At 34.5% G+C, this 24,437-nt stretch overlaps 1 protein-coding gene across 1 annotated transcript in view; it reads left to right on the forward strand.

Moving 5' to 3' along the window:
* Positions 1–24,437, forward strand: part of PHS2 (alpha-glucan phosphorylase 2) — a 78,900-nt gene that overhangs the window by 34,779 nt on the left and 19,684 nt on the right. Inside the window, exons 4-6 of the mRNA XM_089798752.1 lie at positions 8,517–8,696; positions 17,841–18,017; positions 18,124–18,209. Coding sequence (XP_089654878.1) covers positions 8,517–8,696; positions 17,841–18,017; positions 18,124–18,209 — 443 coding nt within the window. The remainder of the gene's footprint in view (positions 1–8,516; positions 8,697–17,840; positions 18,018–18,123; positions 18,210–24,437) is intronic.

A 24,437-nucleotide genomic window follows, 5' to 3' on the forward strand; every position in this document is an offset into this window, starting at 1 on the left:
TCATGCAAAAGCTGAATGTTGATTTCCATTGCATCTATTTATGTTGTTAGACGTTTTAGCTCAGAATTGATTAAAGGGACTTGTCTAATGATTCAAATGAAATTCTATGTCCCTAAGCTTTTACTTGCTTGGTGTATGAATTCCCTACGACATCCAACACAGAGTCTTCCATTGATGTTGTATCATCCTCTTTCTTACCCATATCTTCCTTATTTCTTCTTTGATTTGCTTTAGGTTTACAATTCCTTTTCCTTTAACATCTATGTCATTTTCGGTAGCAAGCCAATATATGCAATTATAGGTTGTGTGACCAAACTTTTAAACAAATGTAACATAGCAGTCCAAATGTTCTCCAAGGTTATACAATTCCTTTTCTGCACTTAGTAGTCAAATGTTCTAGTTTCCCACATTGAAAGCATTTGACAAAGTCATTATCCTCCTCTTCTTTCTAATAGTATACCAATTTCCATATCGGTGGTTTTGTTCTACATTCTTCATCTTTGTGTCCATAGTGATTACATTTGTAACAATATCCATAGAAATTTTTCTCAGATGTTTTACTAGTAGTTTCAGATCTACACTTGTAGGATTTATGACCAAACTTGTTGTAATTATAAAAATAACCATTGAAGCATGTGCTTCTAGGAGATCTTGCTTGCTTCTACAAACATTTTCTGTGTGACCACATTTTCCACAATTGTAGCATGTAGGCTTGTAGGGCTTCTTACCTTGTGTATCACTTGATTTTTCAGAAATTTGCTTTCCAAATTTTGACGATTCTTCTATCTCCATTGTGATGTTGCCGATATATCCTTAGCTAGTAGTGTCACTTGGTTCCCTTTGATTTTTCAATTGTTTATCAATTTTCTACATGCTTTGTTCAAACCTTGCAAGTCTTGCATTGATTTCCTTTTCACTCTATAGGTTGTTCTTTAGGTCTTCATTTTCTTGCTTCAGTTTCTGATTTTCTGCTTGTAGTTGTGTATTCCTGTCACTTGTTCTTTCTATTAGTACATTTTGTGCATGGATCTCTTTTTGTTGTCTTTCCAGGAGTAAATCTTTTTCTGTGATCATTTCTTTAGCATCTTTTTTTCTGTTTCAAGAGCTTCTTTGGCACTTTCGGCAGGCCTCATTCTTTCTAGTACTTTTGTCATCCTCAAAGCTTGATTTTCTTGTTCTTTCTTCATTTGACCAAGTTCTTGAAGTAGTTTGTTGTTCTGTTACAATAGATCAGCAATAACAACATTAGCTTCCTCAGAATTAATACTTCCTTTCGATAGTTTATCCAGATCGTCAAGGTTCATCTGTAATATTTCGGTCAGTTCCTTTCTTTTTGCAAATGATGTCTTTAGCTTGTTTTTCAGATCGTATATTTGTTCATTAACATCTTCTAGGGCTTCCTCTAACTGTTCCTTACACCAATAATTGTTTTAATAATAACTAATAACAAGTAACTTGGAAATAAATGAACATGTGACACATAAACATTCAAACACTTAACATAGTATTTTGGTCTCGTAGAAAACCCTCAGTTAGAGGGAAAAACTGCGGTGGGGATGATACCCACAACTCATCAGTACAACAATAAGAGTTTGTCGATTAAGGTTACGAAGTGTCACCTTCTGAGTGACTCGCCCTATTAGGAGTGGATAATACCCTATTTGGAGTATTTAAGTCCCGTCAAATACAACTGTGTTAAAAGATTTTATCCTGCCTATATGGCATTCACCCTGTTAAAGGATTTACAGCAAGTTCCTAAAGAGAACTACTAAGTTTGATTAGAGACCACCCAGTTAAGGGATTTCACAATCTTGTTGGTAAACTATTAGGAATAAAACAAGAAATTTGACATGTAAAGCTTTCTTCTAATGCTTGTCGGATCCCGTTTCACTCTTCCTTTGTTCTGTTCTCCACTTGATCTCTAAACTATCCAATTTCACCGATATTATTCAGCTTTTTTGTCTCCTATGCTTCTCTCTCCCCTTTTTTGATCCTCATCATCTTCTCTTTGTAAGCTTGCTTTCCCTAATTGCGTATTTGACCATTGGGGTTTCATAAAACTCCTTCGTGAATCTTCCATAGGCCGTTCGCATATCTTGATGTTGTCCCTAATTTTAATCTTTTCTATTCGTTGATAAACCTTTCAATCTAACTTTGCCGATAAACATCCCTTTATTCCTTAACATAGCAACTCCGATATGCCTTAACATTATTTGCCAACACATACAACCTTAATCAAAATCATCTCCAATAACCTATAGAGGATTTTGTCATGTAACATGGTTATCGGGTGTGAAAGCAACTAACCCATCCTTAACTGACTTTATCTAAACTCTGATTCTTCATCATGGCATTTGACTACTTTCTAGAAATAGTCATGCTGTTCAATTGAACTTCCAAACTGTACCTGAAACTTACCCTATAGGTTGGTATGAAAACCCTCCTAAAATACTAACATAAAATCACAAGTACTAACATGCAACAACTAATACCACACATGCCACCACTGAGTGACCATTGAAATTTGAAACTGACATGAAAGTGCTGATCACTAGCATTCAATCCTCAGAATCGACATGCAAACATCTGTATAGTCTCAAAACTAACATGCAAGTGAAAATCTCTGACATGAAACATTTAGTCCCTAACATGCAATTGAATTTTTCTGCTAAACCCAATAGGATGGCAGGAAACCGCTCTAATAACAGTTTCTCCTTCACATACATTTATAAAAATCTCTCATGATATCATAAATTATAACAACAAACACATAAATCAAAAGTTCTGATTTGTCAGCATGCAACGAGTCTGAAAATTCCAGTTTTTTTTCCCACTTATACAACCATTTTTTCAATAAACAAAAGACGACCAGTTCATAAAAACAATTACATAACTAATTCCAACATGCCCATTTACTGATTTTTACTTTTCTAGGTCTGATATTGAAAAAGATGCACTAAATGACTCCAAAAAAAAAGCTCAAAAATGGTTTCTCCTCCTCAAGATCCATGACAAGCTGAAAACTACAAGCACCATTATTGAGTTCACTAAACACTCTAAGTCGACTCTAATTTGGCAAAAGCATGACTCTAGAATGAAGCCATCACTGGTATGCAAAATTCAATGGGTCTTTCACCATCTCAAATTGCTGAATACATTGAAGAATTATTGCCCTCCAATGTTGATGATGTGCAGAAACCATTGTCTCATACACAATTCCCAAAACTTCCAAGAAACAAATTAAAAAACTCATATGCATAATGAATCGATTTTCACTTTGACTTTTTATAATTTCCTTCAATAAGTTCGATCCAAGTAGCTTCAGCAATAAGTCACTTTAACGACTTATTAAATTGCAATGAATTTGACTTTATAATATCAATTTATAACCTTCTTTGTTTAGGTACCCAATTAATTTGATAACTTAATGCACTTTAATAATGTCTCATGGCCCCCATTTACTTTATAACTCTATAATAGACTTTATAATAAATTATTAATAAAGTTCACTTTATTAATAACTTAATAACATGAACTTGTGCCATCCAATTTCAATCACCGAGTCAACTAGATGTCAACCAATGTTTCCACTACGGATCTAATTGCGTTACTAAAAATAGTAAGGGTGCACCTCTATCAATCCCTTACTAACTATAATTAATAATTCCTTAAGACTTGATCAACAATGATGCCAAGGTTCAACACTGCAACTAAGATTGGTCTAGGTTCCTTGTTAGATATAGAAATGCAAGATAAATGACTTACTATAAATAGTAAGTGTACCAAACTAGCCCAAACAAAGAGTAATCTTGAACTCTCCTAACCTCCAGATTGGGAATTGACCTCTTGAATTGCCAACTAGGACCCTCCAACCATCAAACTTAGCCTACGAGGGCCAATAATTGGCTAATCCAATCATAAACTATATCATCTCAAAAAGGGCATTACAATGTTTTGCTCTAAACAATTACTTGATGGAAGTTGAACTTATTTTTTTCCTTTAGTAAGCACAATCAATTTTGAAATTGAATGGAAAAGAGCACCCTAATTGACATATTAGACTATTATGAATACCTGATGTTTTATAGCTATAATGGCATGAATTCTTTTCTCTGATTAGTAAACTGCTTTGTAAGATCCACTTCATTTCCTTAACAACTAATAGATATTGTATCTCTTTAGTTGTTCAATCAAAACATCCATTATACACTTGAAATTAGATGGATGCTTTCTTAACTTTGTTGAATCCAAATATCTAGATCTTCCTTTTCTTACTCCAATACAAAAGGATTTGCAAAATTGCAACCTATTCCTTTCTTTCATCCCATAATTATATATAGGTCCAAAGATTCAAGAACTTGGTCTTCAATGACTGCTGACAAAATGTTAGCAACAAATTACACTACCCCCCATTTCAAAATTTTCCACTTTGCAACCCAAGCGCTTTTGAAGTTGCCTTTTTACTACTTTTGCTAAAACCACAACTCGTGTCATCGCATTGTCACCAGTGCTACAAAGTTCGCAAGTAGTGACAACAACCTTAATGCTTTCACGTTCTCGTGTCTCTTAGTCGTCCTTTTCCCGAAGTTGATAACTCCGGATTGAAGGCCTGAAACTTCAGAAAGCAAGCAACTATCCGATGGTGGGTTTCAGCACAAGCATCACGATGTTACGTTGCATTTAATGAGGCAATCCTAGCGTAATCTTGTAAAGGGACATATTTTTGAATTGAGTGTAAAGCACGTTTTCTCATGAGGAGGCTAAGTACAAGATTTAAATTTCTCATGCACCACGATCTATAATAGTTAATTGAATTAGTTATAAATAAGGTACAAACTCATTCTTTGGCCACCTTGTTCACTGACAATCATCTTGCAAGTTATGCCAGCTGCAAATTCTCTTCTGACAAGATGGGAATTCTTGTTCCAGAGGGATAGAATAAAAAAGAATTTGAACCTATGCTACAACCTGGACACATAGAAGAAGAAATGAAACAACTCAATATCATCTCCAGTGTGTTCACTGCTGCCTAGTAATTGAAAACTGATTATGCCCATTACGAAAGCGACATTTTCAAGCCGAAGGAGAGACTACACTGAATTCGGCTTTATATTAGCCGAAGTGGAAGAGGAAAGGGCCCTGGACTTTATGGTAGATCTCCTCAACTTGCTTCATGCAAACATAGACAAGGAAGAGGAAGCAAAAGACAAAGAAAACATGAAGGTGGGCCCATATGGAATATAAAGTGTCACCTTTTCTTGGTAACGAAAATAGGGCCGTTTTTGTTCTTTTTTGTAACCATCACTGTAAAGGATAATGGTGGGGGGTTATATAAGTATGTCTTATTGTAAATAGAAAATGTGGGAAAGAGGGGGCAAAATGCAAAAAAACCATGATTTTGGTTTTTGTTTGTAATGTAAAGATTTTGACCTTTTGAAGTTTTCATATGAATGCTATATCGAAATTTTGTGCTGCCATTCTCCGGGCCTCTATTTCATTGCTCTGTGTGAATTACTTCCATTTCTAGAGAAATTTCAAAGTTATGCATTATGTTATCTTTGAATAACAATAAGTGAGCATTTCGAGACTTATTTCCCCTATTTACAACACAATTTTTTTTTATGTAAATGAACTTTGTTTCATTTACACCCATCATCTTGTTTTGGTTAGATTTATTTTATTGTTTTGTGTACATATTTTTGTCCTTTCTTCGCTTTCTGGTTAAAAGTGCATGGGCACTCATTCATTGCATATCTTACACGAGAGAGTTGTACTTTTAAAATTCAGATATGGATTTGGTGTAATTATGTTTCCCACCTGTCTATTGCAAGTGTTTTGTTATGATTTTGGGCTATAGGGTTGTCTCAAACACTTAAAATTTGAAGTCACAAAACATTTACCAACACAAAACAGAATTTCAAACGTAACTTCTTTGATCGTAATCTTATCTAAATACAATTGAGATATTTTCTTGCTATTTTGTTTGACTTAAAGATATATGACCACTCTCATCATCACCCTAATTAATTGAAATAAAGGGTTTCTTAGACATGCATCTTCATATTGAAATTAAGGTTTGCCCTTATTAGACTGGCTCAAGCAAGCATGATTACTTAAATGATGAAAGTGAGGTTTCCATAGTCCATGAATAATGATACTACAATTTAAAGCTTCTGCAAAACCACTTATATATGACTTCTCCTCAATGTTTTAGATCACACTTGAGGATTCTTCAGAAGAATGAAGATAGAAATTGTGATCATGGAGTGTTATTTGAAAATTGATGAAACATCAAATATATGAAGTTTTCCACAAGCTTTGTACTCAAACAACTTCATTTTTGGTAGGGTATAGCTGTAATATTTACTTTATGAATGTATTTTAAGACAAGTCTGTAATCTCCATCTGATTAAGCATGACAAAGAGAGAGTGGACATCACACTTGAGGACTCATTAGAAAGATGAAGATAGAAATTGTGATCATGTAGTGTTATTTGAAACATTGATGAAACACTAAACATATGCAGTTTTCCCCACAAGCTCAGTACTCAAACAACTTAAAATTTGGTGGGATATAGCTGTAATATTTACTCTATGAATGTATTCAAAGAGAAGTTTGCAATCTCCATCTAATTAAGAATGACAAAGAGAGAGTGAACAGGATCACGTGTTGTTATCGGTTCCTATAATAGCCTCTAGCACCTTGTTTGAATGTTAAGCATGAGCAAGCTGCAAACACCAACTTCTCTGATCATCATCACCCATAAACTCGCATAAACTTAAATACTTTCTCTCACGTAAATAGTTGTAGAGAAAGTAGTATAAAACTGAAACCTACTCACTGGTTATCTGTCCCACCACCTGATTCTTACTTATGAATGGGAAGTGGCTGCACTTATATTCTTTTTTTTGAAGACTTTATATGCTACTAGTTATCATTTCTTTGTTAGATAACATATGAAGTCACTCATATGCATGGCCTATCTTGTATTGACAAAATGGAGTATCTGGTTCCCAACATATTTCTCTCCACTATTTTGAAGAGAGCCTAGTGGATTAATTGTATGCCAAATGGTACCAGTTATTGGCTCTTGAATCCCTATATAGAGAAAGTAGTATAAAACTGAATCCTACTCACGGGTTATCTGTCCCACCACCTGATTCTTATGAATGGGAAGTGGCTGCACTTATATTCTTTTTTTTGAAGACTTTATAATATATATGCTACTAGTTATCATTTCTTTGTTAGATAACATATGAAGTCACTCATATGCATGGCCTATCTTGTATTGACAAAATGGAGTATCTGGTTCCCAACATATTTCTCTCCACTATTTTGAAGAGAGCCTAGTGGATTAATTGTATGCCAAATGGTATCAGTTATTGGCTCTTGAATCTCTATATAAGTTTGCACATCTGAAACAGTTAGCTTATAAATTTTATGTGATCCTTAGGAGAAATCTTTTGGGAAACATTTAAAAAATATTTTTGGGACTTCAAATATCATCACAAAAAAATTTGTCTTTAGTCCATGACACTTTAGCAAAGGCACACCAAGAGGGGACCGTTGCAAGGAATAACTATCAAAGGGGGGACTATTCTAAGTTCATCTACCAATCATTTGAAGTGAAATAGAATTCTTTGGCCAATCTTTCTATGTGATTTTGATATTTTAAAGAAAATACCTTTTTGGGTGATTTAGTCTACACATTATCAATTTTGTATGAGAATGAGTTGAAAATCAATGGTCAATATGCCATTGCAGTTTGATGCATTCATCATAATTTCATCCTCCATTCAATGTGAATGTCAATGGTTTATAGTATATATGCAACTACACATCAGAATTTCTTTGCATGCTTATATGGCTTATGTAGTGATAGGCAATAATTGTAATCACATATATATTGATTAGTCATTATAGTCATTAAGGGAGATCCTTTATATCATAGGTCTCTTTTTGAAGTTCCATTGATTTTCTAGATGCCACTTGTTTTTCCCATATCAAATATCCGTGGGAACATAGCTTATGTGTTGATTAGTCATTACAGGCTTTACGGGAGATCCTTTATTTCATAGGTCCTCCTTTGAAGTTTTAGTGGTGTTTTAGATGCTAGTGAAGTTTTATTTCATACTGAATCTTTTTTATTGTTTTTCCATATCAAAAAATGGTGAATCTGCGAAAGGATTATTAACTTGTAATGTTTATTCTGTATGGATTTATGATTGTGGTCATGAAGGATTTTTATTGTGTTACTTCATTTTGTAGATATAGAAGTTTTTCTTGTACCTTATGGATAAATAAATGCCTTATAGACATTTGAGATAGTCAGTGGTTGTTCAAATTCTTGTTCCTTCTCATTTGTTTTTGTTTGCTCCAGTGTTTGTCTAGTAATTACTTGAAATCTACAGTATAATCTGTGCTCCCAAGAGGCTAGAGAAAATAAATATTGGTTAAGTTTCAGAATGCGACCAGCAGGTGATGTTTATTGATAAACTCTATTTAATGTGTGCAGAGGTGGAATGAAACCTATGTCCATTTTCACAGAGAAAGCCCAAAGCAAACATATTATCTTTCTATGGAATATCTGCAAGGACGTGCACTGACAAATGCAATTGGAAACCTTGGCATTACTGATGCATATGCTGCTGCTCTCAACAAGTTGGGTCATGACCTTGAGAATATAGTAGAGCAGGTATAGCTATCTGTTAGTTTTGAGATTTCAGGACTTGTTTCAGAAAAAACACATATTATGCATAACTAGAGTATAATGACTTCGAAAGTTCATCCTTACATTATGTTGTAAATCCAACCTATTTTATTAACCAAGAAAACCTTTTTGAGTTTATTGTATATCTTGGACATAATTGTTTGTTAAATCTATATGTTCCTTTACCATGGACAAATACCAAACTTCTAACTCCTTTCATATGAAAATCATGGCACTAAATCTTATGTTCATTTTCTATATACATTCAGAGTCAGTATTTGCAGTGAAACTTGAACTTTCAAGGATAATCGGCTGGCTGGTTTTGCCTTCCAGATGTAGTTCTCAAGTTTCTCATTTCATATTCTAGTAATTGATACACTTATGCTGTATATTTACTGTGTACTCTCCATAGTAATGGTATCCTCTTAAGTAGAGAAACATGTGATGGTTGTTTAATTGTAATGTCCCCTTTTTGGGTCGATCAAGATTGACATGTATTTAATCAATCATACTATATAATAAGTCTTAAGAATATGTCCATAATAATAATTCCAATTAACCAATCATAGTATTATTTTGTTTATGGATGGATGGTATAAGTGTTATCCAAGTTGCCTAGACACTAGTAATGAACCCCATCAAAGTTTACAAGTCCAAGGATGCATCCCGAAGGCTTATGGATTGCTGACCCCTACCCTTTATTGGGATATGATCCATTAGCTTGGATTTATACAAGCCCCTCCGTTGTAACACCATACTCCTAAAGTTATCTTTAACTCCTATGTCCAAGCTTATTAATGTTCCAGCTCATGACATATGTAGTGGGTGTTAACCAAGTTGCCCAGATACCACTATTAACAGATTCCCTCAAAGTATACAAGAAATATCACAAAGGCCTACGGAACACTGACCATTGCCTTATCTTGGAAAAAGGATCCATTGCCTGGAATTTACACAAGCCCCTCCTTGGCAACACTTTAGTCTTCCATTCTTAACCAAATAGTAGTAGGATTGAAACGTAGATATATATTTCTGATTTATCTATTATAGTTGATATTATAATCTCAATATTGTAAATGATATTGATGTTACAATAGTTATACTTATCAATATATGGTCAATATTCATAAATACGTATATCATATAGATATAATATATCGTAGAATCATATAAGATTATTTATTTTCTCCTCCTTTTGAAGAAATTTCATTGTATTTATATTCTCCTTTATAATCAAAATCCTTTTCAAAAGTCTCAACCTTTCTTAATCATAATTACAACACTTATAATTACAACATTTTTCAAGAGTCATGACCATTCATAATTATGACCCTTTCAAAGAGTCACATCCTTTCAATATCATTGATACCTTTTGAGAAAGTCACTTCCTTATTTTCTTCACATTACTTTCCTCTTATGTTATTCCTTCTTTTACTCTTATCTTTTTCCTCCTCTTCCTTCTTTTTGAAATGAACTCTCCTCTCTTTTATATCTTATTTTGAAGGAGTTGCATCTCTTTATTACATATCTCTTGATTTTTCATTAGATTTGGTTAACTTATTATATTTTATATAATATAATTTAATTAATTTTTTGACTTTCTACAATATTCTCTCTTTTAGTCAACTTTATTTATTGATTCATCCATTGTAATTTCTTGGTATTAAGATATTTTTTATTAATAATATAAAAAAGAAGTACAAAGCATAGGTTCCTCGGAAAAGACATTGAGGTTCCTTTTTGAATGATTACCAAAGTCTCAAATACATTCCTACCTAATAGGTGGACATATTACAACTTGTCAGGAATGATTTTACAATGCACTGTAAACAAGCCATCAACCACCAAACCACCACCTGAACTTCAAAAGCTCGAAGCCGTAATTGTGAGATCTGGTCATCAAGAGTAAGGCACAAGAGTTTCAAAATTGTCCTTTCCTAGCATTCCTAAGCCTTGGCTTCTAAATAGCAAAAAGTCCACATGATTTGACTATTTCATTTCTACGCAAAACCCCCACGGAGTCGCCCTCCATACAATCACTAACAATGATAAACTAGTTTTAAAAAATTGGGCAATTATTTCTCCACCCAAAAGAAATCATGATGCCATAAGGATCATCATGCTCAACATAAACAATCAACAAAAACACATGAGACTACATCTCTAGGTTTCAACTAGCAATTCGCTCCGCCTCCATCAAAAATTCGGTTGAAATTTTGTTTTTGTTCTTCCTCTTAAACATTTACACAAACAAAACACACACAAAACCCAAGAACACATTGCCTTACCCATGACACTTGGAAGATTTCATGGTTGTTCCTCTTTGAGCACAGGGCGAATAAAACCTTGAATTCTCTCATCCATCAATGCATTGATTTTTCATGCTATCCATTTCTCGTCTTCCCTTTGCCTATTAGGGACTTGGACTCGAGCTTGCAAGCTTTGAACCATGTCCTCTTCATCCTCATGGCTCGAATGCACCTTATTTTGCATAGCCTTCACATCCTCATCAAGTACATGAATCATCACCAACATTTTGAACATGTACCATCCCACCCGAACTTGTTTGATCCATGCATGCCTTTGGTCTTACGTAAACCACCACACAAAGGGAACAAAAGTTTGTCCCTTCAATTCTTTTAATCCCCAACTTCTGCTCAGCAATACACAATCCCACTTTTGGAGTGGAGAAATGCATAATTTCCTCCATTCAAATTCTAGACCTGGCTAGAACCAATTTTGTCATTACAAATCTAACCCTTGTTTTTTGTTTTCCAAGCTGGAGACCCCAAGCCATAATCATGGAATAGGCATTTGTGTTTATGCGATGCCTATTTTTAACCTCAAAAAACATTTCACCCACCACCCATTTCAGAACTTCTGGAAGGAATTCATGCCTGAATGCAAGCACACCTGTCATCCTTCGTTTTTTGGCTTTTCCATAAAAGGGATGTTGCTAGTTCACTTATGTTACAGAGAAGGAAGTTTTCATTTTGTTCTTTTTTTTACAAAACCAACACCACCCACCTCTGTCTTGAGGAAATAACAACTTGGCAAGCAAAAAGGTGGTGAAAGGGGTTGCACAAGTCTCATTATGAAATGTTAAAAAACCTGTTAGCTCATTAAATGTGACATGCCTTGCTAAAGGGTACTCATCATTCCTTTAAGAAGGTATTTATATTTGTGTTTAAAAACAAATGAAATCCATTGATTGTTAGTTGTGATGGGCGGCCAATTTGAAGCACTTTTGATAATCAATTTAAAAGTTTGCAAGGTCAATAACACTAACCATTTAACAATTAGTTACTTGTGGAAAGTTCATCCTCCTCAAGTAAATCAACCTCTGTGAAATCTTCAATCACCACTTCATTAATGCTCACATTCAAAGCCCAATTGGACATTCGGCCTGCTTCTCGATTTACTTATCTTTGGATGTGTGTCACTTTAAAATCCTCCATAGTATCTAGCTCTTGTTTGATGTTAAGAATGTAGTTTTGGAGATGCCAAGCCTCCAAATGGCCTTTTATAGCCGCATTGATAATGACGAGAGAGTCCCCTTCCACATGAAGTTTATTTGCTTCTAATTTCTTGGAGGCCCTAATGGCTAAAAGAGTTGCCTCTGCTTTAGCAACATTATTCGTACCATTCCTTAGTTTTTTGCCTCTAAGTGCAATTACGTTTCCCAAGGCATCTCTAATGATAAACCTGCACTTGAAGGTCTTGGATTACCCTTCGAAGACCCATCAAAGTTGCATTTCCACCATCCCCTAGGAGGTTTTTCCCAAACTACCACGTCTTTAGGACCAGCATTAGAAGTAAGATTAACCTTACTAAGCCCATTCACAAGCATCCATTGTAATTTTATTATTATTTAATTTTGTTTATTTTAAGATCTTATATTATTAATAATAGATTATATTATTTTTTATTTTTTATATATAATAATAATAATAATATTTTATTTCTATTTCTTTTTTTTTTTTATTAAAACTAATTGTAATATATGATTTTATCATCATTATTTATTTAATAATATTATCTTATTTAATTATTATTAAAATTCTATCTTAAAATGGGGACACAACAATTTATCCTTCCCAAATTTGCTTGCCCTCAAGACAATTGAATGTCAATGGTGTCTACTGCATAACCCTCCTTATAAGTGCACTTTGCCTAGAAATTCATATCTTTTGCATAATGGATCACACAAAAAAAAAAATTTAATACACGAAGCATACACAAAGTATACGCATATAAGCATGAAGATACAAAGTATACACATAATTCACATATTGTTATATTCTTTTATATTTCATTAGATTTTTTCCTTGTTTTATCATTTAACCCTACAAGATGGCAAGATCATAGCTTTGATATCACTGTAATGCCCCTGTTATTGGGTTGGTCATGATTGACAGGTATATAATCAATCATACTATATGTAAATTTTAAGAATATGTCCATAATAATAATTCCACTTAACCAATCATATCATTTTTTTTATATTTTGGATGGATGGTATACATGTTATCCAAGTTACCTAGACACTAGTTATGGACTCCCTCAAAGTTTAAATGTCCAAGTTCGCATCCCAAAGGTTTACAAATCTTTGACCCCTACCCTCTATTGGGATATAATCCGTTAGCTGGATTTATACAAGCCCCCTCCATGGTAACACCATACTCCTAAAGTTGTCTTCAACTCCTAATTGTCCATTTGGATTCTGGTTCGGATGTAGGTTTGACATTCAAGTTGGACATTCGCTCAAAATTTTTTGGGTTGGGTTTGGGTTCATTTTGGGTTCTTCTGTACAAGACTTTTTTTAAAATTATATATATGTAAAATATGTTGCAACAAATAAGTTCATACACCACAGTGCTAAAATTAAAGCAACTTAGCAAAATTCACCACCATAGAATAATGATTTAGTTAGAGTGACATGACAAAAAGTTAAAACACACCACCATATCAATGTTTCAGTTCAAAAACAATAATGTCAACATTACTAATTAGTCATATGTGATCAAAAATTATCAATAATCATCACATCATGCAGTTGCAGATTAGAAGCACAATTGGTGCCACTAGCATTAATAGTCTTAGCCCCAGCCTCAGGATCAACACCATGATCACTAAGTATCTCACGATCACCATCATCAATTGCAAGTGCATCAAAGTGGGCTTCCAACTTCGCAGACTCGGGGTCAACGTCCCAATGTTTTCCCTTTCCCTTTTTGTAAGTATTCTCTTTGTGAGTTGTGAGCCTCAAGTTTGAATGCACAAAGACAAAGTTATATGCCTTCTTGGAGTTAAGTTGGTTGCATTTTATTGAGTGGATGAAGGATTACTTGTTCCAATTCCTCTTAGTTGATGATGAATTGGCAACTTGTCAAGATTTACAAATTTGAAATTATAGAGTGAAGAGTTTTGAATATTTATCAACAATCCTAAGATTAAAGAACTTACCTACGATAAAATTTTGATGGCAATTGGTTGCAAGTGCTGGCAGATTTTTCCATGAAAGTACCACCATTTATGAGCATCGACATTGTTCTTGTCTTCAAGAGCTTCAAGACCACAATCATTGGTGTTTGCGAAACTCATAAATTCAGACCTCACTATAGGTCCTAGGTGTTCTGGAAAGAGTCTTCAAAGGGCTGCCTTGTACCCTTAAACAATTTTAGGATTTGTGTACCCTTGAACAATTTTAGGATCTTTGTATGGGGCAATTCTAGTGGTACTTCCCTTGAGGATATTGTGGACATGAGTAGTTGTCACATATTACTTGGTAGACCTTGGCAGTATGATTGCAGGGCAGTGCATGATTGTGTCAAGAATGTGTTTACTGTTGAGAAGGGTAGAAAACAAAGCTGTGGTACACTTGAGGGAGGATACGAACAAGCAGAGTAAACAATTGATTATTGTAGGAGAAGATTTGCAGAAGTGGAACAAAGGCAAGAGTGTACAAGTTGATAACTTAGAGGACATGCATGTGAAGAACCAGTTCAAGGTTTGTGTTAGACCCTAAAAGATGTTCTTTCAACTATTGGGAACATCTTTTCTTCGCACTTGGGGTGTCTGATGCAGGAGCATGTTGGGATAGTCTACAATCTTGTATGTAGTAACATTGGGCTTAGATTTGTGGACTTATGGTTTGCATTGTTGGGGATGTGTTCGAGACATATTGGGGAACCTTGTCCTAAGTGCACATAATGATAGGAGCGATCATGTTGAAGTTAGAGCCATTTTAGTGGTTGTTGGTAGTGTGTTCCTATTTCTTGGGCAGACCTTGGAGATTGGTTCCACAAGCTTCGATCTGTGGGAGTTGGCTCATGTGCTCTTGGATTTGGATCGTTGGATGGCACGTGGACCTATGCCTAAGGGCGTGTACTTTTATGTTGTCATATGAGTTAATTATGCATTGTAAACTTGGGGCTTGTCCCAAGTATTTAGTTATTTCATGTATTTAATGTCTGTTGCCAAGCCGACTTGTGGCTTGAGGGTTTATTTGATGTAACTTGCTAGGCCGGCCTGTGGCTTGGTTAAGTAGAGGGTTTTGTGAAGTCTAGAGTCATGGAGTTCAGCATGGAGTAGCTGAGAGGAGTGAAGTTTAGCAGAGCTAGTAGCAAGTGTGGGCTTAGGAAACAACAAGCTTGCTTGGTGGCTTGCGAGCACAAGTTTAGATTCTTCTTGGGGTTTTCTACTAGATTGTGAGTCTGGGCTAGCTAGGGGTTGGATCTTGCGAGGTCTTGCAGAACTATTATTGTAATTGCTGATGTATTTGGCCATAACCCAAAAGGCCTTACAGTCGGGCATGTTGGATATCATCTTATGATTCTATTATGAGAATTGGCATTGTTTTGGATCTAAGTCTCTGTGTTATTGTTTATATTCCGCTGCGTGGTTATTTGTTGGGGGCTAGGTCATCTCCTTTGGAGATACACCTACCTTGTACTACATCACTATGACGTACATAACATTTCCAAATGCATGACCCACCTCTTGAAACCTGTGATAATCTTACGGTATGTTTCCATCATGGAGATCCTACATCGATTTTGAAGTTAATCACTTCCTTCACCTTACCTTGCCATTGAACTTTGACTACCGAAAGTGGCCATTCTTGCACAATACCATCTAATAAGAAAATAAATAAATTGAAATTAGAAATAAACAATGAGCATCAAGCAGACAAGTGCAAAAAAAATAAATACAAAAATGTTAAACTAGATAGCTAAACATGTTTTTCATTTCTTTAGAAAAGATGAAAAAAAAATTGTAAAAACTCTTCCCAAACTTGAAAAAATTCATCAAAATCTCAAAAAAATTCAGTAAAAAGACTCAATAATGAGATCAAATGCTTACCATAGATGCTTAGAACTCCTTTGTGGAAGCTATCTGACACCTTACAAATGATCCTCTTCAAAAATAATCACCTTGCCTTCAAAATGCCGAAATGGAGACCAAATGAGAAGAGAGCCCAGCTGCAAACAAAATGAGAAGAATAAAAAATGAATGGCCTCTTTTAGGGCTGTTTTACGGTATAGGTGCACAAAAAAGGAATAAAAAAAAAAAAATTGCCATGCACAAAAAAGTGTCTTAAGTGATTTGGAAAGCCCAAAAAGCATCCAAATTGACACTGGATCCGCGGAAGCTTCCGGATGCATGTACGAAGCACTTCTTGGGCACCTAGATGCTCATGGAACCTCAGGATGATCTTAAATGAGCATCTAGGTGCCCAAGAAGCACCTCTTGCATGCATTCGCAAGGCTTCCAGTGGGCATCCATTGTGCGAACACATCAGCATCCGCTTCCAGCCTTGGATGCCACACACTGGTAAGGTAGGAAAATATGCATATGTTTGACAACAACTGCTGCCCCTTTCACTTCTTATTTAATCTTCATCTATCTCTCACTTTTCAAATCTCCCTATTCTGCCTTTTAAATCTCCACATATCCCATTTTCTATTTGTATACAGTGAATTTAGTTATAATTGCACACAAAGCTGTATATCATTTATCCCTGAATTCTTTGCGATGCAGAATAGAATAGGAACCGATTAGAAGTTGAAACTTACAGAAATCCTTTTCTCACATATATAGACAGCAACACATAATCATTGGCATTCTATTATAAATTTATATGCTTTCAGAATCACCATTAGAGAATGCTTACTGGCACTGGGTTTAGGTTAGTATTGTAATCATGAATATATGCCATTGCCAATTGCTATTAAGTGGACTATTGATATACTTATCACTGATATAAGTGCAATCACAGAATGGCTCTGAAATATTGTAAGAGACTATTACATATGTAAAAGTACTACCTTCCATGCTCGATTCAGAGCAACAGTAGAAGGTTACATATCAAGTTTGTTAGCATTAATTTCTGCATAATTTCTTTCTTTTATTTTTCTGCTGATGCTGGTTGTGATACCTGAAAATTCCTCTCTTGTTTTATAATTACCTAACAAAGTGCATATTTTGGAAAGGGTGGGGCTATATCCCAGGCGAATGTCAGGTCTGTTTACATCTTCTTTATGGGTGTGTGGTCTGCTATCTCTACTGATGTGTCTCTGCCCCACTATAACCATTATAGTAGCTAGCCGGGTGAGGAACTGAAATCAGACCTCCCTCTGATTTATTCATACACTGATATTAATCCTTCCTCTTGACTTACTGATGCACTTCAATCCAATGGTCTCTAATCTGGTCCATGTCATCACAAATATGAACCAGTTATGGCACAGGGCTTTATGTTTCTGCAATAATATGAAAGCTGCAATTATGCTTCAGATTGATTGTGACTTAAGGAAAATTTTATAATATGCTTTGTCAAGTTCATTTCTAACATTTGAAATCTAGTGTATTATGTTATTAACATCTGTTGAAATATTTGACTGTAAGACTTTATAGCTATGCTTGTCTCCTTTATGCTTTTGTATGGTTTTTTATAGTTTAGTATAAAAAAGTGGGACCTTTGAGAAGCTCTGTGCCTAAATGTATCAGTGATCTTTGTTCTTGTACAAAATGTATGTTAGATTATTAATGATAGAGATTCTTCAGTGCTACTTGCTATTGTGATAATTCAGTTGTATGATATCAAAATGGATCACATATATGCAGGAACCAGATGCTGCATTAGGTAATGGAGGTTTGGGTAGGCTTGCATCTTGTTTTCTTGATTCCATGGCAACCTTAAATCTTCCAGCATGGGGTTATGGATTGCGCTACAGATATGGCTTATTCAAACAAAGTATCACAGAGAAGGGTCAGCAAGAATCCGCAGAAAACTGGCTTGAGGTTTTGATTTTTGATTGTTAAACATATATTCTCTATTTTTTCAAGTTGCTTGCTCCAGGTTTTGGAAAGTTAATATATTTTTCTCTTTTGGCTGTATTGGAAACAGAAATTCAGTCCATGGGAGATTGTGCGGCATGATGTTGTCTACCCTGTAAGATTCTATGGCAAGGTGGAGGTTTCTGACAGTGGAGCGTAAGTTAACTGCAACTTCTGATTGTTGAAAACTCAGATAGCTTTGTAAATTCTGTAAAATTAATAGATAATTATAACGTATAGCGGGATAGCGACATCTGTTCAATTTTTAAGTCGAGTTGTACCTAAGTAAGATTATTTTTGTTTCCAACGAGAAAAAAATTGAAATATTTCCTTTTTTTTTTTACCAATGCATATAATAATGCAGTCAGTGCTCTCTATTCATGACTTTCCAAAACATCAAATACGGTGCTTATCATTCTATGTGCAATTCTCTTTCCTATAAAATACACCACAGATAGGGCTGCTTGTGCTCAAATAAAATCACTGGGCACTTGTTAGTTAATCACTATACTGCTGAAAAGATCACCATATCTTTGTATTTTCAAGAAATGGTTTGGCATTTGCTTTCAAATTTGATTTGATTTGGTGCTAGATGCAGTCAATGCTATCTATGTATTTTCATTATTTCCAATATCCCAACAGAATTGCTTATTTTCTGCATTTATTCTGGTGTTGCATTTTAATATCAATGCCCATGAATTGGAATAAGATGCATATAGTGCAGACTCTATGGCACAAGGATCTTATCTCTTCTGTTTTATTCTTTGGTCATATGTGATAGCTAAATTTTCATAATGTATTTACAATTATAATGAGAAATGGGTTGCATATGCAAGCAAATAATTTATTATCTGGTCCATACATGTATGAGCTCTGTGGTCGTGTGATATATCATGCAAAATCCTAAATAAAGAAAACACTAAATAGATGAGCAGATAAATTAATTGGGAAGAATATTGTAGTGTGTTTGATTACAATAACATGGCTGCTTTGGTAGAAAATGATACCCATTAATTGACAAAGGCCCAGCATAATGAGAGCATGGAATTTTTTAATGGACCATGCGAAAAAATATGGTCACAAGAGATGCCCGGTTGTACTAACTATGAAGAAGCTCTTTTTTGGCTTAACCCAAAAGCTTGTGCAAGAAGCTTTGGAAGATTATTAAAAAAAGGATTCTTTCTTGCAGTTTCAGAAATTAATTTTTCAACGAGGCCACCCAGTATCTGCAACATTTTACCACTAGAAAGAAAAAAGAAATTTATATTATGTAAATTAATGACCAACAATAGTTCAATGGACTCAAGAGTGCTGCGGTTTACAACAGAGTTTTAGGAAGAGAAATCTAGAAAGGTGCCACAAAGGGGAATAACAACAATGGGGAGAAGAACCCCAAAGAGAAAATGTTGAGGAAAAATAAAGATAAATCAAATATCACAATGTAGACTAGAAATGGGGAAGTCACTGGTGCCATCATTGATCAATGTGAATGGACTGATACAAGATCTGATAAATGATCATTGGGCAGTGCCTAATATGGGGATGGTTAAGCAAAATACTTCTCCTAAGATCACATCTAACAATTAAGGTTGAAATAACCCCCATTTTAATTAAAAAGATAATAATTTGCATCTATCCTTGTGGCTGAGAGATTGGCCTAGGAAGAGTAGGTTTCTTTCAATGAGGGGAAGCTAAACCATGTAACTAGGGAGAAAAAAGACCATGATGCTTAGGTGGAACCTGTTAAGGCATACGCTGTGAGAGATGGTGTCTCATAAATCTATTAAGATCTATGAGAGAAATAGAAATATCCATAGGTCATTTAGGGTTATTGGGTTCCTAGGTGTGGTGCAAAAGGGAAGTGATCAACTTGGGGACTTTAGAATCCAATGAAATCTAATGTAAGGATTTGTGCTAAAGGGTGACAGCCTCCCAAAGATAAAGAGCCAAACATTGTTGATCCGGATGTCTAAAGAAAGGAGAGAGATTAATATTTGAGTCCTTGTAGAGGTACTAGTACCTCCCTAATCTCATAGCCATGTGGCATCTAAAGATGAAATGCTCCTCAATCTCCGCCTCTTAGATGGACCAACGATGTTAGTCCAGTTTGGGCGAGGAATATGATGATTCATTCAAGGTACAATTAATCTTGGGATTATAGTTGTATGGCAAGATTGATGCCAAGGTGGTATATGGATAGCTTTGCCATTGGGACCTCTGCAGAATAGTTTTTTTTGGGCATGAGTATGACAATACATACGTACATAACATCTATTTATACATGCATGCATGCATACGTACATCATCAATACATACACACACTCACACGCATACATACATACATACATTCATCCATGCATGTGTACATACATACGTAGGTACACAAACATGCATGCATCTATGCATATATCCAACCAAGCATGCATATATGATACATTCATACATCTATGTATACATACATGCATATATACATGCATGCATATATACATACATGGATGCATATAAACATGCATCCATGTATCCATCATATATGCATAGATACATGCATGCATATACACATACATACATGACTGCATGCATTCATTCATACTGACATACATGCATACATATATGTATTGTGCTGTAAATACAAATACCACATTGCAGTTGTTAGCTTAGTTTGTTATAGGTGTTTGTTAGTTTTGCTTAGTTCGTAGTAGTTTTGGTCTCTAGTCTCCTTGTAGTTGGGAAGGCTTGTGGTCTCTTATCAAGTCCAAGTGGAACTTCGATCAATTCGTGAGAGAAGTATGGATTTGAAATAATTTGATTGCTGGATTTGGAAATTGAACTTAAAATTATGAAAAATTCACTAAGTGATAAAGGTTCTCAAAATATTGTGAAGTTGTCGTCAAAGTTGCAAGGTGATGTCAAGGGTTGAGGATCAAGGTTTTGAATATGAAATTTGAAAAATGCCGAGTGGAAATGAAAATTCATGTAAGTTACTTGGTGAATTCCAAATCCTTGATTGAAAAATGCAAGAAATTCAAGTGAATAAGTGAAAAGGGGCAAAAACTTGCTTGTTTCCTACATTCCCTAAGCTTTTAGTGTGCATTTTACTCCATAGCCTTCACCTTGAAAAAAGAATGCAAACCCAATAGTGGCAGATCGGAGGAAAAAAGTGCTTTTCTTGGTGTTGTGTTTGTGAAATGAGTTGGAAACACCAAATAGAGGCAGTTTAAAGGGAATCCATCTTTAGCGGGTGTGAAAGAAATATTGAATGTTATTTTTTGGTTCAAAAAATGCTTTTAGCGTTGGGGCTGCTGCAAGTATTTGATACTCTAGGTGGACTAGGGGCTGCACGTGCATGTGCATGCACACCCGACTTTTAGGGGAAGGACTCAATGACTTAGATTATTGTGGAGTTCATACAAGTATGAAAGATTGGGGGAAGCCTATTGAAAAGTACCCAATATTTAGGGAAAAGGAGAGAGAGAAAAAAGTGTTTCTCGTCCATTGATTCCTTGCACAACTCTATATCCTCAAGAAATTCTCAAGGTTGCAACAAACATTCACATTGTTATGAGAAACCTTCTCCTAAGCTAACTCCTACCTTGAAGTAAAAATATAGAACACGAGAGGAAAAAAATAATACGATCGTCACAATTTTGATACTACAATGATCAAGAGTGTTATTATAATGTCCTTTTTTTGAAATAGGATCTAATAATAAAGTAAAAATATATAAGAATAAAAATAAAATTTAAATTAAGTATAAAAGGATAAAATGAAACATAACTAAAATTTAGTTAATTTCAATAAATGATCTAGAAGCATGAGTTGAAAAGTTGTAACTTCCTCAAACATGAGATATAGAAGGTAGAAGAGAACTTTATTGGAAAGTGGGAGAGGAAGAAAGATAAAAGAGGTGAATCAAGAAAGAATTAATAGAGAAGAAGATTAGCGAGGACTCCTTCAAAAGGCAAAAGTTATGAAGCGTTGTGACTCTTTCAAGTGATTATAATTATGAAAGGTCGAGATCCGTCCAAAGGGTGTCATATCCTCATTTTAAGACAGAATTTTAATAATAATTAGATAATACAATGTTATTAATAAATAATGATAATAAAGTTATATTAAAACTAATACTAGGAAATAATAATTATTTAATTATATTATTAATGAAATAATATTTAGTATGGTATTTTACATAATTAAAAACTAATAAAATTTCAATGAGTAAATAAAGAAATAAAATTAAATACAAGAGACAATATTGTAGAAAGTATGTTAACTTTCTAAATAGAATTTAATAATAAATAATAATAAACACAAATAAGTAAGTAAATAAATAATATAACATAGAATAATATAGATTAACTAAATCTAATAAAAAGTCAAGAGATGTTTAACAAATATACACGACTCCTTAAAATTAAGATATAAAAGGGACGAGAATTTATTTTAGAGGGGGAAAAAAAAGAGGAGAAGAGGGAGACTCTTCAAAAATATTGTGATTATAAAGTATTGGGACTTTTCCAAAGGATTTTATTTATTAAGTGTTGTGACTTTTCGGAAGGATTATAACTATGAAGTGTTGTGACTTTTCAAAGGATTTGTATTATGAAATGTTGTAACTCTTGGAAAAGAAGAAACAAAAAAGTATATTTTGTTCTTTCCTTATAATTAGAAAAGGAAGAATTTTGGAAAGTAAATATAGAGTTGAGATAATCTAGAAGGAATAATTCATTGAAGGGCCGAGTAAGGATAGAGCCACATGGCAAAGACAAGAAGAAGGTAAGAAAGGTATGTTTATGGATTATATTTGTTTAATTATATTTATGAATTTATTTATATTAATGAATCATACTTGTGGATAATATTTTGTTAACCTATGGGGTTAGCACCATGGATATTAATGAGACTCGAAGCATGGAGCATGTGAGATATTAGGATCTCCATTGTCCGCCATGGTTGAGAATCAATGTAGCCTCAAAGCATGGAGCATGCGAGATATTAAGATCTGCATTGTCTGTCATGGCCAAGAATCAATGTGCCAGAATATTCTGATGATGATAACATATGCATATGTGATTAGCTTTGGATAGAGGATGCGGGTCCAAGAAGAATCTTATGGGGTGCGCTTCCAGGAAGACGGTGAGGTAGCTATGAGCTAGGACGCCCGATTTGGAGACGTCCTTAAGATTGGGGTTAAATTAGAGGGTAGAATAATATAGTTAGTTTTGTTATTGTTATGATTCTAACTATCATTTTGTAGGTATTACTTGTACCAAACTAACCCTAATAGTGAGGAGATTACAAAGCGCAACATTGGTGAAGGGCTGTAACTCTTTCAATGGGTTGTAATATTGAAATGTAGACTAGCTCAAATGGAAGAAGGGCTATGACTATTCAAAGGGTGGTAATTGTGAAAGGTCGCAACTCTTGCAAATGATAAACATGATGAAGAGGTGTGACTTCTCCCTCGAATTGGAAGATAATAAGTGAAGAAGACCTCATTTGAGGAGAATCCAAAGGAGATCAATATGGGGAAATAATATATTATTCTCAAAGGCAACAATGAAAAGTGGCGATTCATGAAAGGTGGTGACACTTTCATGAATAAATTTTAAACGAGAATGCATTCTAAGCATTCAAGGGACTTATCTTTCATCACTTATCAATACATCAAATCAGCACTCAATCATCAGTCATCAATCCACGAAATCCCATTTATTCAATCATCATTCACTAATATACTAATTGATCAAATTAAAGGAAATCATTCAATCATACATCAAGCATCAATTGGGAGTCATGCAAATAGACCAGCAGCCAATTCTTTCACCAATTCAATTAATCTATGTTAATTATCCAAACCTCAAAAAGCATCAACAAAAATCAATCATTGCAAGTTGAGGAAGAAAATACAATTGGAGCAAATAGTGGTTTATCTTTAATTTACTTGTAGCTTAAGTTTAACTTAGGAAAATTATTAGATAGTTGGGTAAACTTTATTATTATTTTATGTTTACATACATTATTATTTGTTTCGGGTAGTGTCATGACCCCAATTTTCACTTTCTAGGGTTATGTTTTAATCTTTGGTTTCTTGCAAATTCAAAGTTTAGAGTTTTGCCAAGTTCAAGAATGCCACAAAAATTAAAAGAGAAAGCATGACCAAATGAGTATTCCGATGCCATGGAGGTGTTCAGGAGGGCTAAGCGATGAAGATTGACATAACTTGAGGTCAATTTTGACAACTACTTTTTACAAAGCGCTGTTCTTTTGCTTTTTCTTTTTCAAAAGTTCCATTTTTGGCACTTATAGGCTAATCAATGTTTGGCTTTTTGCCTGCTTTTTAAAAAAGTTCTAGTTTTAAAAGTTTCGACTTTGGGAAGGCCAAAA

This window comes from Cupressus sempervirens, chromosome 8 (assembly GCF_028749045.1).
Source record: "Cupressus sempervirens isolate cs-2001-9-10 chromosome 8, ASM2874904v1, whole genome shotgun sequence".
Lineage (NCBI taxonomy): Eukaryota > Viridiplantae > Streptophyta > Pinopsida > Cupressales > Cupressaceae > Cupressus > Cupressus sempervirens.